The sequence below is a fragment of the Durio zibethinus genome, chromosome 22 (genome assembly GCF_047325235.1).
Source record: "Durio zibethinus cultivar Kanyao isolate XHJ-2024 chromosome 22, ASM4732523v1, whole genome shotgun sequence".
In the NCBI taxonomy this organism is placed as follows: Eukaryota; Viridiplantae; Streptophyta; class Magnoliopsida; order Malvales; family Malvaceae; genus Durio; species Durio zibethinus.
This window is the reverse complement of record NC_143183.1, coordinates 3,470,913-3,487,514: the sequence shown is the minus strand read 5'-3', so window position 1 is coordinate 3,487,514 and position 16,602 is coordinate 3,470,913. Positions and strand designations below refer to the sequence as shown.

At 33.8% G+C, this 16,602-nt stretch overlaps 1 protein-coding gene across 2 annotated transcripts; it reads left to right on the top strand.

The window, feature by feature from the left end:
- Positions 1 to 1,106: 1,106 nt before the first annotated feature.
- Positions 1,107 to 15,414, top strand: LOC111307764 (histone-lysine N-methyltransferase ATX2). Of its 2 annotated transcripts, XR_002692186.2 has the most exons (26): positions 1,107 to 1,835; positions 2,331 to 2,382; positions 2,466 to 2,540; positions 2,672 to 2,891; positions 3,207 to 3,330; positions 3,438 to 3,542; positions 4,090 to 4,292; positions 4,704 to 4,796; positions 4,933 to 5,027; positions 6,446 to 6,610; positions 7,283 to 7,426; positions 8,169 to 8,216; positions 8,411 to 8,528; positions 8,603 to 8,668; positions 8,747 to 8,808; positions 8,997 to 9,053; positions 10,512 to 10,580; positions 10,725 to 10,923; positions 11,609 to 11,893; positions 12,911 to 12,972; positions 13,063 to 13,140; positions 13,264 to 13,359; positions 14,047 to 14,150; positions 14,222 to 14,368; positions 14,703 to 14,825; positions 15,041 to 15,414. XR_002692186.2 is itself a non-coding variant. In XM_022905948.2 (25 exons), exons 1-24 carry the CDS (start codon positions 1,303 to 1,305, stop codon positions 14,361 to 14,363), a joined length of 3,195 nt encoding a protein of 1,064 aa, XP_022761683.1. In that variant the 5' UTR covers positions 1,107 to 1,302; the 3' UTR covers positions 14,364 to 14,368; positions 15,041 to 15,414. The 2 variants fall into 2 exon arrangements, 1 of the variants encoding a protein (XP_022761683.1); XM_022905948.2 differs by lacking the exon at positions 14,703 to 14,825.
- The last annotated feature ends 1,188 nt before the right edge of the window (positions 15,415 to 16,602 follow it).

Below are 16,602 nucleotides of genomic sequence, written 5' to 3'. Positions count from 1 at the left end.
AAGGTTTTAGTTGTTTAGGTTTTTAAGGTTCAAGAATGAAAAGTGAATGGGTTTATGGTTTTAAAATTACTTGATTAAGATGTTTATGTAAAGAAAATACCTTAATTGATTTAAAATATTATCAACTAAGGCGTTTATATTAATCAAATGTCTTAATTGAAGAAATATCCTAGATTCATTAAACAATCTCAATTAATATATTCATCCTAAATAAACGCCTTCATTAAGAAAAAAAGCAATTAAGGTGTTTATATTGGACAAACACCTTAATTGAGGAGTTTTCTTGGATTCATCGAACAATCTCAATTAAGGTATTCATATTAAACAAATGCCTTAATTGAGAAAAAATAATAATTAATGTGTTTATATTAAATAAAATGTCATAATTAAAGACTTTTTAAAAATAAAAAATAAAAGTAATTAAAGCGTTTATATTAAATAAACACCGTAAATGCTAAGTTTTTGCAAATAATATGTTCCAAATGCTATAATTGAGTGGTTTTATCAATTTAAAAAGAGCACTTATTTAAGGCATTTCGATGTCTTAAATGTCATAATTAAGAAGTATTTCAATTATAAAATCAAATCAAATAAGACGGTCATCTTTTCCAAATGCATTAAACAAAATTTTTTGTATATTTTATTTAGGTAAATATGACATTATGTTTGAACCGTAAATGAGTATATTTAATTTAAAAGAATTTAAAATTTTTATTCTTTTTAGCTGTTAAATATATCATTTATTATTTGAGAATTTATTATTAAAACAAAATAAAAAGTTGCTTGAAGGAAATTATAATAAATATATATAAATTAATAAATGAGAATTCTTTGTGACTAAACGAGTGATTATGAGTATGAAATATCTTAAAAATCAAATAAAATATTGGGTATCAAACTTTTGTGAGTATCATATTTTTTTTTTAGAATTCAAGATTCGCAAACCAAATGCTCTTTAAAGAAAATGAATAAAAATAGTTTAGACAGTGTTCTTTTTCCTTCTTTTTTACTGCCTTGCAGTTCCTTCTCACAGGGTAAAAGGCTAAAGCTTAAGAGCCTAACTAGCAAGCATATGAAAGCTGCCAAACACCATTTTTTTCTTCCTCGGCGGGAAAGCGATAATTTTTGGGGCCAAAAAAAAAACAAAAAAAGGAAAGCCAAAGCTAGAGCGTTAGCGCCCCCTTCTCTCTCACCCGCTCCCTCCAAAATTCCCCCAAATCCCTATTTTAAACCCTAAAACTCTTTTCTTTTCCTTTACCTCCCAAAACCCTCCCTTCAGATCCTAACCCTCTCTTCCAAGCGATGGCATTTATCGAAAAAGGAGATGACGATGACGTCGACACTCCGATTCGCTACGTTTCCTTGGACCGCGTCTACTCCGCCGCTTCCCTTTGCGTCAGCGCCACTAACTCCTCCAACGTCATGTCCAAAAAGGTCAAAGCTCGTAAACTCATCGTCGACAACCACCACCACCAACGCCTTCTCAAACCCCATAATCCCCCGCTCTTGCATGTCTACTCTCGCCGACCTAAGCGGCCTCGCCAATGCCTCTCTTTCTACGACTCTTTGCTCCAAGGTGAGAGCGAAACGATGGTCAAATGTGAACTGGATGAGAGCTTTAGGAAAAAGAGGAGGGTTGGGTGTAATGAGTTGGCCAAATTAGGGGTTGATTCGAGTATTTACTGTGAGTTGGATCGCCCGCGTTTGAGGGATTGTAGAATTAATAATAGCGTTAATAATGTTAATAGTAATTCTATTAAGAAAAGGAAGCATAATTCTACTCCAAATTCGCAACGGGGTTTCACTGGTTCTGCTACTGCTAAGAAATGGATCAGGTCAGTTTTTTTTTTTTTTTTAATATTATAAATTTGTTTCATTTTTTTAATGTTTCTGAGTAGATGTTGAGGACATTACCTTAAGTTAATCGTATTGTTGATTTATATATTTCATTAGGCTCCATTTGGTTGTTGCATTTGCTAATGAATTTTGCTTCCAGATGCAAAAGCAAAAAGTGCATTTGAATATTATGCAAAGACAAGTGGGTATTTGAAATTGAAACTACTGATTAGGAATTGTCGTTGCGTCTATGTTTATTTTGTTTATTTTTAATCAGTCATGATTTTGATTTCTGACATTTGTTTTTGCTTGGAAGCAAAACGTTAATAGCTAAAGCAATAATTAAGAGGAGTCATAGTTAATTAGGTTTAGATGGTTGCAGTCTTGATGTGAAAGGCATTGTTGTGTTTTTTTTTTTTTTTCCTAATTTGTAAATATCGATTATTTAATTGTATTTTGGTTATATTAACGGTGAAAAATTGTAACTTGAATAGGTTGAGTTTTGATGGTGTTGATCCAAAAGCATTCGTTGGGTTGCAATGCAAGGCAAGCATTTTGATGGCTCTTTGAAATTGCATTTTTAAACATTGAATTTACATGCTTCTTGACATAAATATTGTTGGGTGCAGGTTTTTTGGCCGTTGGATGCTGATTGGTATTCGGGTCGAGTTGTTCGATACAATGCAGAGACTAATAGGCATCATGTATGTCTGTCTTATCTTTTTTATTATTTTTTCCATTTTCTGATTATACAAATTGTTTTGGCATTTAATGGTGTAAAATGTTCTTTACTTCATGTGCCAGTTTGTTCATTACTTGACAAGTTCAAATGCAGGTTGAATATGAGGATGGAGACGAGGAAGATTTGATGCTTTCTAATGAGAAACTAAAGTTTCATGTTTCTCATGATGAGATGGAGCGCTTGAACCTGAGTATCAGTGTTAATAGTACAAATGATGACGGTTATGATTATGATGAGATGGTTGCGTTGGCTGCCAGTCTAGACGATTGCCAAGAACTTGAACCTGGGGATATTATATGGGCAAAACTTACTGGTTTGTGCTAAATCTATCTGATTCATCTATTAGTATTGGAGATAGTTACAACTTACTATAGAATGCCTTTTAATATCATGACATGAGATATTTGTAAGGACTAGATCATTCTTAGTCTCCGATGGTCGTAATTTTATTGAAACTTAGTTTGTCTTAGAATTTGATAACACTTAATACGTGTCTGGAGGTCTTGTCTTATAAATATATCTTCTCGTGGTTTAAATACTGAATTAATTTTCTTTGAGGTCAATAATGAATCCATCCATGTGATTTCCATATTTTCCACCAGCTTATCTTTTGATTTCTGTAGTGCAGGTCATGCTATGTGGCCAGCAATTGTGGTAGATGAATCACTTGTTGGTGATCGTAAAGGTTTAAGCAAGATTTCTTGTGGAAGATCAGTTCCAGTACAATTTTTTGGCACCCATGATTTTGCAAGGTTTATATGTTTTTTAATTTTTCTAGACATAATATTCTTGTTTAGCATTGATGCTGGACTTATATCTCTCGAGGGCTGATATAATCGGTTTCTTTTGTAATTGTCAGAATAAAAATGAAACAAGTGGTTTCATTTCTCAAAGGACTTCTTTCTTCATTCCATCGAAAATGCAAGAAACCTCGTTTTACAAGGGGCTTGGAAGAAGCAAAACTGTAAGTTATATTTCCATCTAGGTCTTTTTGCTAAAAGTTCATTTAGTGTGACTTACAAAAAAGAATACAGCAAAGAAAAAAAAATTCTTTCTTTGAACATATCCATTATTCTAATTGCAATGAGATTAACATGCCCATTTCAATTGTTTCTGCTGTGATGCTCTTTTAAGGTTATTGCATATGCCTCCTAATCATCCTTTCTCTCCATTCTTAACTTGTATGCTATTGCTTGTAGTCCTGGGGACTGTTACCTGATTTGGTATTATCTGACTTGCTTTTGGTGACTACATCTTGTTTTAAATGATTAGGGTCATTGGCAGTTATGCTTTTGGTTTCTTACTTAAGTTTGGTTCTATAGAATCCGTCTTTGTATTTTCCTTTGTGGTACCCCTTCTCTGTTTTTAATTAGTTGTACCCTTTTCTTAAAATATTAGTCTCAATGAATATGCCTTTAATGGTGATATATGTGATGGCATGGTGTTTTCACTCTTGCAATTGCATGCAAGAGCTAATGATGTCTGTGTTTCAATCTTTTGGTACAAAACAGCTATCTGAGTGAACAGAAGCTTCCAAGAAGAATGTTACAATTGCAAAATGGAATTGACGTGGATGATGGTGAAGCTAGTACTGAGGATGAAGGAAGTGTAGATTCAATGGCAGATCACATAAAAGATCAGGGGATTCAGATACCTCCTGGTGGACCTGGAGATTCTCCATATGTAATAGGAGATTTGCAAATAATTAGCCTTGGTAATTTCTAGTATCCTTGAATTGCTTTGTATTTCTATAAGTTGAGACATCATACAATTTGCATATAGTTGTCTAGTTGGCTAGCCATTTGGCTATTCACCCTCTTTCATTCTTCTTTTGCCTTTTCGAGTTCCATTTTTTGGGAAATTGTTTAGTCTGCTGAAATAGATGCTTGTTGTATGTGAGGCTCAGAGGTAAACTGGTAATTATGCTGGTTGAGGTAGTTAGTAAAGAACTGATGCCAAAACTCTTTCCTAGAGTAGGTATCAATCAGTTGGACTGAGATTAAGGTAGCTTAGTTGAACTTTGTGGCCCTTTATTTTACTTATGATTATTCAATGCTGCTTGTCAAAAAGATAGAAACTTCAAGTCTCTAATTATTGCTAATGGAATCTTGAATGCCTCTTACAGGAAAAATTGTCAAGGACTCGGATTATTTCCAAGATGATGGGATCATCTGGCCTGAAGGGTACACTGCCATTAGGAAATTTACTTCAATGAGAGGTAAGGCATTTTTTCTTTTATGTATGCAATCCTTTTTCTTTTTTTATTTTTTTTCTTCTCTCAATGTGATCATCCTATTTTATTGGCATTCTGTGACTTTACCTCTTTTGTCCCTGTTTCCACTCTTTGGCTGTAGATCCAAGTGTTTGTAGCTTGTATAGGATGGAAGCGTTGAGAGATCCTCAATCAAAGAATCATCCTTTATTTAGGGTGTCAAATGAGGGAGAGAAGGTTAGTTGTATAATGTGATGACATGATCTTAAATTTGCTGGATTATGCTGCACTGCTTGTTTTTGTGCGCTTGCTAATGTTGCCACAGTTTTGCACTTTTCTTTTTCTATTTCTTATGAGTTTTGCTTTCTACTTGTCTGATTTTGTTTATGATGCATCATTGGGCCACTTTGGACATGCTAGTAAACAGCATTTTTTTTTTTTCACATCCTGGTAGAGCTAAATAAAATGATTAGCTATCATTGTATCATTTGTTCTTGGTTTAGGGAACTGCTTCCCAAGAACTAGCCAGATGTGATAGGTATTGGGAGATATCTAGAGTTATGACTCTTTTTTGGTGTTGAAATCTGGAATAACACTTACAAATAGTTGGGATTTCAAATAACCATTAGAAGTCCATGACTCTCTGAGGCTTGTTAAGGACTACTTCAGGTTCCTAGACGAGAATGTTTGGTTATGAATTTGAACCTTTGATGCTAATGCTGTGGTATTGTGGTCATTTTTCTTTGTTCCTCATCAATGCTTTGTCATAGTGGGTTCATTTTGGAGAATATCACATCATTCAGGGGCCTCAGTGCTTCATAACTCATGTATATTCTTTTTTCTTGGCATTGAACTTATCTCTCAGTAGTATGACTTCAAATTGTCTTCCCATGTATGTCAATATTGAATAATGATACTGAAGAGGGGTTCTCTTTTGGCAGTTGCTATGCAGGGAATATGGGGATGATAGGGATTTCTAGGTTATTGAGGAACTTTTACACTGAAGGGAGGCTAAGGAAAGTTCTTGTAGTTGCGGCCTAGTTGGGTCAAAATAAATAAATAAAAGATGAGGAAAAAAAAAGTTAATGGCCATTGAAGTTAACTCAACACTGAATCCCAAAGTTAAAAAAGATTGTCACCACTTGGGCAAATGTATTTCTGCCACAGTTTCCTTTCATCTTCCTTTCCACTCTTTTAGTTCCTGTTGGTCAACTAAATTGATTCCACAAATGTGTCAAAAGCTTTGGTAGCTGTAAAGGTTGCAGGGTAGGGTTTTTTTTTTTATATATATTGTGTAAGGGGAGAAAATGCCTATTGCTGTGGTATTGAGTGCAATTTGGTGGCACCTTGAAGCATGCAGAGTCAGAATTTAGAAAGGGATGAAGTAATAATTGAAGTATCTGAATTCAAATATGTTAGGAAATTGTAGAAGTGAGAGCTTACTCATATTTTAAAGTATAATTTGCATTCCTTATTGTTTTGTTTCTTGATCCTTATCCACAATAGATTTTCCTTCAGTTAATTTGGTTAATTTTGCATACATTCGTTCCTTGTTGGACTGGTAATCATATTATTCATCTCTGCTTTTGTTTAATTTGGTACTTACTGTCAAAATTATGAGTGCAGCACCTAATTTAAGTTGAGTATTTGTTCAGTTTGAAGGACCTGACCCGTCAGCTTGTTGGAATAAGATATATAAAAGGATAAGAAAGAGACAAAATGGTTGTTCTTATGATTCAAAGGTTGGAACAGAAAGAGTCTTTGAATCTGGCTCCGAAATGTTTGGTTTTTCCACTCCTGAAGTTATAAAATTAATACAGGTATACCAGTACCTTCTTTTTCCCTTAAAATTGAGGTTGCACTTAGTGTTGTACAGATTTCACTTTTGATTGTCCAGTACGAGGTTGTGGATCTATTCTAATTGTATATGTAGTTTTTTTTCTCACATCCTGTGAAGTAGTACATGATAAGCCTCGAAGGTATCCTTATAAGGTGATATTTATAAATGTTCACTTATGCTCTCCATTTTGTGCTCTTCATTCTTTAAACTATGATTTTCTAAAAACTGGAGACAAATGCCTTTATATTAGCTAAATTTTGGTCCTCATATTGACATGAAGCCAAAATCTTACATATACTGTTATTACTTCTATTCTGCCTGCCTAAATGACAGTCTGAGTGTTACAAGCACGAATCTGTTATCTCACTAAGATGAGTTGCAATTGTTTAACTCATAACTAAGTTAGGAACAATATATGGTTATGGTTTTTCAAGGCAAAATTTTTTCCCCAAAGAGCTAGTGCTTTTAAACAGCTTTTGTAGTCTCGTTGTTGTTTAATTAGCACATGTACTGTTTTTTTCATCTTGTTGTTCTTCTCTTTGTTAGTTGTATGACTGAAAATGTTGAGACCTTTAAATGTGCGTCATCGTCATATACTTGCATGAATCTATTGTTATTCTTAGGCTGTAATGAGTTCCTATCATATTGACAGGGGTTGTCCAAATCCAGACTGTCTTCAAAGTTCTCGGCATTCAAGTTAGCCAATGGAAGATATCGAGACCTGCCTGCTGGTTATAGACCTGTTCGTGTTGACTGGAAAGACCTAGATAAGTGTAGTGTCTGCCACATGGATGAGGTAAAAGGCAGTTTCATCTGTTCTGGTACAGTAGCACTATCTTCTTTTTATTTAGTCTGTTTTTCATGGTATTAGTTGTTTTATTTTTATCCTTCATTGACTGAGTTTTAGATTGGATGCTTTGAGTCAATGTTTTAGGACAATTTTGTAATTAGAGATTGTGTCTATTCTTGCCTTAGAACTATCAAAGGACATATCAAAACATATGTGAAGAGGAAACTTATTCTTCTCAAATTCTAATCTTATGATAAGAGACTGAGAGGCTAAAGTGAAATGCAATACCAACTAATTTTATAAAAAAAAGGGATTGCTAATAACCAAACAAGTTTTAAACAAACCATATCAGAATAAGATCTACTAGACCTAAGATAGGACACCTAAGAGGCCTACCAGATATCATAGATATGTTAAATGATTCAAATATTCTTGGAAATAAAATTTTGTCATATCTAGGGGCTAATTGCTGTGAAAATACTCTGAATGGCACATATGACACCACACAGGTGCAACCCCAGTTTACCTGTTCGAACTTTGGTTTTCTTTCACTCTTATTTCTTGATCTATTTGCTTTTAACATCTTTTACTTTGAGAATTTTTTCCTGTAACTCTGTGAGCTTACTGATTATGCTTTTCTAGGTGTCTGTCTTTCCATTTTTGCCCTTGTTACCAGTTGAATTGCTTTGTCCTCTTATGATTTTGATGCTTGACTTAGTTTTGCTGACTGAGGTTGCTTTGTTTTTAGGAGTATGAGAACAATCTGTTCCTCCAATGTGACAAATGCAGAATCATGGTAAATACTTCTTTTCAACAGTCATGTCAATAGCTTGTCTTTTATGTTATTTTCTTCCAGACAACTAATTGTCAGTCAAAATTGATTGCTTATTCCATATTAGACTTCTTCATATGCCATGTAGGTGTACATGTATGTGGTTAATTTGATTTTTGAATTTTCTAGTTATTTTAACTTACTTAATGATTGTACAGGTTCATGCTAGATGCTATGGTGAACTTGAGCCTGTTGATGGTATTCTGTGGTTGTGCAACTTATGCCGCCCTGGGGCACCCGAGTCTCCTCCACCTTGCTGTCTTTGCCCTGTTATAGGTATTTTGGCTTCTTAAATTCTTGTTGAAATCTAAGAATTATACATCATTGAATCAGTGAATAATCTCTTTTAGGGGGAGCGATGAAGCCTACAACTGATGGCTGTTGGGCTCATCTGGCTTGTGCCATATGGATACCTGGTTTGTGACCGAATAATTTACTTTCTCTTTTTTCTTATATTTTATACGTAATGCTTTGACTTAACATTTATGTTCCAGAAACATGTCTATCTGATGTCAAGAGAATGGAACCCATTGATGGGCTAAATAGAATCAGCAAGGTACTTCTCTTACTGTCTTTTTGGATATATTTTCTGTTCGCAGGACATAGTTATCATCTGCTTTTTAATATTATCTAGTGAGGATCATGGGGCCACTTTTAGAAAGCTAAATTCGATATATCCTTGATTTGAAAACATTAAGCAATGTAAATTCATTTTCTCTCTGATTGTTTTGTTGTGTATAACAGGACCGTTGGAAGCTGTTATGTAGCATCTGTGGTGTATCTTATGGAGCTTGTATTCAAGTAAGCTTATAGTAATATGTGGTTTTTCTTATTCAACCTATTATTATATTTAATATAATGATTTATTTCTTCTCTGCTGTAGTTTCTTGTGTAACTTATCCACCCTCATTATGTTAATTTGTATGTGATAGTGATGTTTAATAGAATTTCTGTTAAAGTATGTGCATTCAGGGTGTTTATTGACATTAGAACTTTTTTGTATATGATGTTTAGTTTGAGCTGTGGTTAATTATGGAAGCGGCGGTAGGTAGCTATCTGAGAATTCAATGCCTATTGAAACAGGGCCTTTAATGTGTTTTAGCATATAAAATTAATTAAGCACATGTAATTTGTCTATTTTGCTTGAACTGGTAAACAATTGAGAAGTATCCATAATGATATGACTTGGATCTTGTACTTGATTGGATCTCTCTGACACGCTAGAATACACAAGAACATGTCTTCATGGCATAAAAATATTCATGGCATGAAAATAATCATGGCATGAAAATAAGCTTGTTGGCAGCAAACAAGATCTCATGTCGACGATGTCCTCTTGTGCAAGGAGAGAAAAAAGGCATGAGTATCATACTGGAACTGTTGAGAGAGATAAGGGAGAAATATGTGAAATCTAAGAGAAATAAAAGAAAAGCTAAAATAAATAGGGAGAAAGAAAGGTAAAGAGGCTTGATTAATGGTGTCATCTTGGCGGCAATGTTTGTGATGTGAGAGAAAGCTCTTAAGCTTCTTTGACTGACAGGTAGAGGAGACTGGAAATCTGATAAGATGATACTATGTTTTGGGCCTAAAGTTCGAAACAATAATTTGCATCCTTTTTGGTTTTTTGGGGTTTCTTCTTCTTCTTTGTGAACATTGTTGCTATTCTTTTGGCTTTAAGTGGAAACGGTATGTACTCTTTGACTTCAACTTTTAAAGGCTATGAACATTATACACGTAAATTACCTAATTCTGCTTAACAAATTTAGCTTTTCCAATTTGTTCCCTTGCAAAGAACCATGAAATTCCATGTTGGATAAGCTGATCGACATGTCCATTACTTATAGTCATCACAAGAGTGAAATTATTTTTCATAATCAGGTTAATTGGTTTTATATTAGTAAACAAATATGTCATACTTCAATAAATGTTTATCAAGTCCCTGCACACCCATATTTCAATTGGGCCCTTTTAATGGATTTTATATTATTGTATGTTCCTTGGTCTTTTAGTTTAAGGCAATCGAGTCAGAGATTCAGATATCACCCATGGTTGCTTCCAATGCCTAACACCAATAGTTGAGTCCAAGCAACATGCAGTATGCAAAATTTCTACTTCAATGGACTTTTTGGTTCTGCTTGATGTTTGCTTTAACCTATAATAGTATGTTGGAACTGTCATTTTAAGTTGTTAATTTACCATGTATAACTTTCCTCCTCTTTTGATGCTGATATATATTTTTTGACAATGTCCATTCTTCAGTGTTCAAACAGTACATGTCGGGTAGCATATCATCCACTTTGTGCACGTGCTGCTGGTCTTTGTGTTGAGGTAGTTTCAATCTTTATGTGACATTAGTTTAGGAAATCTTTTACAGTTATATTTCTCCCATTCTTTTGAGTAATTGTAACCATTGTCACTGATGGATAACATGGATCATATGCTTTCAATTTGCCTTGTTTTATGGTTGCATAGCTTGAGGATGAGGACAGACTCTTTCTCCTCTCTGTAGATGAAGATGATGAAGATCAGTGTATTCGTTTACTTTCCTTTTGCAAGAAGCATAGGCAGCCATCTAATGATCGATTAGCATCTGATGAACGAGTTGGCAGAACAGCACTTCAATATTCTGACTACACTCCGCCTCTGAATCCATCTGGTTGTGCTCGTACTGGTATGCTATTGGTCATTACATTTTTTTCATTAGTTGTAGTTTTGACATTCTAGCTACCTTGCAATTTGATTCCTTTGATGTCCCTGCTTTCAATGTGTTTGCTTTCTTTTAAGTTTTGGTGTGTTCCTTCTACCTTAATCAATTTTAATCAGCGATTTTGAATATCACTTTTGATAGCTATACTTATATTTATTTCATATTTTGTATATTTAAATTTTGCTCATGGCTTGTGTACGTGTTGGTTCTATGGGTAGCTATATGATGGGATTAACCTTCCTCCTTTTTTTCAAAGGCCTTTGGCATTGTTTCTTAGATCTACAGAGACTGAAGGGGTTTTACAGGCTAAGGCAGCTAGCAGCAGGTTACTTATAGATAGGATTTAATTGAGTTGATGAGTAAATTGCCTTTATTTTATCTTACTTCGGGTATGTGTATGAGTGAAGTGTTTAAAGCTTATTCATAATCATATCAATGTAGGTTAATACAATCCTACTTCTCTCACAGGATTACATATTTCCTTGCATATTCGAGTTTTGGTCCTGTGAAGTTATCATATCCGATCCTATCTTAAGCAGCAATTGTGGCCCTACCATATTATTATAATTTTAGCTGCCTAGTTTGTTGAAATTGTTATATCAAAACTGAATACTTTTTTGGCTTGAATATTTCTTTTTGTTTGGTGCAGAGCCTTACAGTCATTCTGGTAGAAGAGGCCGGAAAGAACCTGAAGCCCTTGCTGCTGCATCCTTAAAGCGCTTGTTTGTAGAGAATCAACCCTACTTGGTTGGTGGCTGCTGCCAACATGGAATGTCAAACAGCACGTTACCTAACAATAGAGTTAATGGTGTCAAATTCTGTTTTAGCCTTAACAAGCTTAAAGCCCCCCAGCTTGATGCTCCTAACAACATTCTTTCTGTGGCTGAGAAGTATAATTACATGAGGCAGACCTTTCGAAAAAGACTGGCATTTGGTAAGTTATTACAGTTTGTCTTTTGTAAGTGTGTGTGTGTAGAGAGAAGGGGGGGGGGGGGGGGGGATGGAACCTCCTCAAGTATTAAGGAAGCAGGTCTGGCAAAGCTTCAGTGTTATTTAGGCTTCATTTGATTGGTGCTTTTGCCTTTTTACTTTTTGCTATTTGTCACTTGTTTTCAGTTTATGTTTTAATTTTTGCATTTCACTTTTTATTGAGAAAAGTAAAGAGCAAAAATCGAAAGTACCAACCAAAATGGAGCCTTAACGTGTTCTGACAAAGTGCTAATAGTAATAGGAAAATGCTGGCCAACATTTATTTATCCTAGAATTATGATCCGTGAGGTTTTCTAAAGCAAGAAACTTATAGTCATTGGGTTTGTGATTCAATCATCTGTTATCTTTCTTCTTGGACCTTTTCTGATGGGGCCTATGACAGGTCTAGATACAGGATTACTTAATTTTGGCTAATGGTGTTATTCAGATTGGACAATTTTAGAATTCCACATAAGATATTTGTAAAAGGGAGGAGGCATAAATAAAAATGTTTGGCAGGGGATACAAGCTGTTCCACTGAATTGAAATTGAATGACATCCTTTTAATAAAGCTGAGTTTAAACTTTTTTGCCTTTTCTGTCTGTCTTTAGATATATGGGAAGTAAATATGCTACCATATATAGTGTCTACTAGCTTGGTCAGTATTTCTTTTTCTTGATTGCAGTTGTTCTTTTGATATAATAGCAATAATCTTTTAAATTTCATCAGTCTTTCATGGAATTGTACATATGCACATCATTCTAACACCTCTGAGTTTATGTTTATAAATTTTTTTTTTTTTTTTGTGTGAGTTTTCTTCTGCTTGATCACATAGTTGATCCTTGCATTCAATGTCTAGTTGTTTTCTCTTTAAAGAATCATATAGAAGTTTAAAATAGTCACTTGCTCTTTTTATCGTTCTGCATTCCTTTTTTTCCCTGAGTTTTTCTTTCTGGATAATTGGAATTGCATTTGGCTCTAGGGAAATCAGGAATTCATGGGTTTGGAATCTTTGCAAAGCATCCACATAAGGCAGGAGACATGGTAAACGAATGTGCTCTTTACACTTTAGTATTCTTTGGATTTTTTTTTTTTGTTTTTGAGTACACGAAAAGTAACTTGAATTATCTATAGGTGATTGAATATACTGGTGAACTTGTTAGACCTTCTATAGCTGATAGGAGGGAACATTTCATATACAATTCATTGGTGGTACGCACTCTATTGTATCTCATATACTTTTTGTTTATTTGCATGTTTGTAATATTGTCCTATGGCAATCTCAGAGAGCAGGCATAGTCAAGTTTGAAAGTTACTAAGTACTTTATCTCACAGGGTGCTGGGACTTATATGTTTCGAATTGATAATGAACGAGTGATCGATGCCACTAGGGCAGGAAGTATAGCACATCTGATCAACCACTCATGTGAAGTAAGTGTTTTTCACCCTTGCTTTTGGTAATTTAATCTACTTTATGCCTTCTGTTTCTAATTGTTTAGCTAGATTTGATGTTTGTGAATCCTTATAATTATTGCCATACATGTTTATGTTCATTCCACTTTTACCCTTGCATGGATCTTTATGAGTCTATGAAATCGTGTGTGAGGAGATGAAAATGTTCCAACCTCACTTTTTTGTAATTTGATATGCTTTATACCATTCTGCTGCAATTTGTTTGGCTACATCTGATTTTTGTGTAGTTTTATTATTCTTGTCATACATGTTTGAGTTCATTCCACTTTTACCATTGCATTGTTCTTTATGAGTCCACTAAATGGTGTATTAAGAGATAATGAATGAAAAGTTAATGTTGTCTTTAGTTAACAAAGATTATTGTTCTCCTCACAGACATGGAATAAACTTGAGATTGTCTGAAGGGTAATAGGGCCAAAGACAATGGGACAGGGGGTGTAGAAAGGTTCCTTTGACATAACTAAGTTTTTTTAGTATAACACCTACTAAGTTCTTTTAGTATAACACAAGAGTTGTTGGTGTCTTAACCTGCCAAAAATATTTGTAGTAGAATGCTCATGTGCCATTGTGATACTATCAATTTCTGATGAATTATACACAGGTGTAAAAGCTGTTCATAATTTTTCTTTTGTGCCTTTTGTGCAGCCGAATTGCTATTCAAGAGTTATTAGTGTTCATGGTGATGAGCATATTATTATATTTGCAAAGAGAGATATTAAACGATGGGAAGAGCTGACATATGATTATAGGTTCTCTTCTATTCCTATGCATACATTTGTTCCTTAGTTATCTTAGACACTGACTTCCTTTTGTCTTTCAGGTTCTTCTCCATTGATGAGCGTTTGGCATGCTACTGTGGCTTTCCAAGATGCCGGGGTGTCGTTAATGATACTGAAGCTGAGGAACAAGTGTCAAAGTTATTTGTACACCGCAGTGAATTAATAGAATGGACAGGAGAATGAGAGAGGTAATAACCCATAGATCTATTCTGGGCTTAAATTTCTTTTTGGCTATTGGAGTCAGATTGGCTTGTTACTTCTTGACGCTTGAAGTTGAATCACAGTGCATCTCTTGTATTTTGAATGAAGAACTATCTGTGAAAAGTCAGCAACTAAAGCCAACTGCATTTTAATGAAATAGTCTATGAAAGCATGTTAATAATACACTAATACTAATGAAACAAGAACTCAATACATTTGAATCTGTGCACTAAGCCATATTCAACTACAGCATCTATTTGTCATGACATGCAAAACAAATTCAATGAGCAATATATACTGATATGTACATATAATGTGCAGGAAGAGTGCAATGTGGCCGTTATAATCTAGTGAACCAGTCATAGCAAAGATTCTGGTTTGGTTTGCTAGTGAACAAGTCATGATTGTCTAGCATTTATGTTTATTGCTTGGCCATCATATACTGTAATACTTCACTACAAACATCAGTCATCATCTTCTTGCTAACCATATTGAAGTTTTTTTTCCTTGATTCTTCCGACCTGTCCCCACTTCAAAATATACATACTTGTAGTTCTATTCTCTTTCTGTTAATGTTCTTTTCAAGAATTGGTTTATATTGGATTCTTGTTGTACTCTTTTAGATTGATGTTTCTTCCATTTTTTTTTCTTTTTTGCAGAGGTTTCTATGCCAATGAAATCCTTCAAACTCGTCTTGAGATGCCATGAACAAAGGTGGACCTCTGGTTCTAGCTCTGGTTCTCATCTCACAGTTGTATCTTTATTTTTCCTTACCTTCGAAAGCCAAGTGGTTCAGCTTATTATTTTTGTTCTTCAAGCTGGTTCTTCTTGGATCGGATTTACTAATGCTGAAAGATGTTGTCTGAATTCTTTGAACATCCCGGTTGAAAACAGGAAGATACTTCGGCTGAGCACGAAACTTTAACTCATTTTTCCTCAATTTGTAACATGCTATTTCCAGCTACACATATGTACGTAATTACATTAACTATTTGTAAAAAAAAAAAAGCAACATTTTCGATATTACTAAGGAAATGTGAGTTTCAATTGTATTCTTGCCACATTCAAATGGTGGAAACCTTTTGTTAAGATTGAGAGGACCTTCAAATGATTCTAATAGTGTGTTCCGACTAGATAAAATGTTTATGTTTAATTCAAAATTTAATTGATTCATGCAATAATTTTAACAATTGTAATATTTTATTTTGTTCTTCAGTTATGGGGTTTCTTTTTTTTTTTTTATAAAAAAAAAGTCTTTCCCTTTACCTTAAGCCATAACATGCCATAACATGTGGCTCATAGAACAAAGAAAAACCCCCAAAAGGAACAATTATTGATTTACATAAATGAAGAAATCAATTCCCTTAGTCAAGCAGTCAATCTCTGTGGAATTTGCATTTGTCAATGTCGTATTAAGTCAAGCTTGGATGATTATAATTGACACAGGCAATTGCATTACTACGTTTGGTGCAACCATGAGCATGTGGAGCAAGTGAGTACAAATATTATGTTCCTATAAAAACAACATTGTAATATTTATTGCGCTTTTGAAGCCTTTTCCACCACCCATGTGGGGAGGTTGGACTTTTCCTGTTCATTTATTTGCACATTTCTTACGTCTCTATATCTAAATTTTAGATATAATAATTTTAAAAAGGATAAAAAATATGATTTAAAATTTTAATAAAAACAATATAAATTTTAAAAAATAAAAAATATTAATATAAATTTAATATGATAATTTTTTTAAATATTTTATATTTTTAACAGGTCATAACAATGATATTCAAAAATATAATCATTGGATTTAACTTATTCAAAAACATAATCATTGGATTTAACTTGTCTCATTTCTAATATTAAATGTTATTTTTTTAAAGTTAATATAATCTTTCTAGCAATAAAAATGGAGGGAACAAAAGTGTGCCTTCTATATTTAGAAAACACCTTTAAAAAGAGTAAATGATTGAAAGCGAGCCACCGCCTATTTACAAAAGGCAAGAATAAGAAAAAGGCTTTAAATGAATAAAGCAAATGCCTAAAGCTAAAGTGAAAAAAAAGCATTTGCCTTTGTCTTTCTTCTTCTGACAGTTAAAGTTGATTCAAGCACTCAATGAATAAAAAATCATAATTTTTTTTTTTTGTATCAGGTCTGATTCAATTAGATCTTCCAATCATTTTTAAAAGTAATATTTAATAAATTTAATATTTAAATTTAAGT

Coding starts and splice junctions, on each gene's coding strand:
- LOC111307764 (XM_022905948.2), top strand. CDS start 1,303: ATGGCATTTATCGAAAAAGGAGATGACGATGACGTCGACACTCCGATT. Junction 8,669..8,746: donor TTGTGCCATATGGATACCTG/GTTTGTGACCGA, acceptor TTTATGTTCCAG/AAACATGTCTATCTGATGTC. Junction 13,360..14,046: donor TGATCAACCACTCATGTGAA/GTAAGTGTTTTT, acceptor CCTTTTGTGCAG/CCGAATTGCTATTCAAGAGT.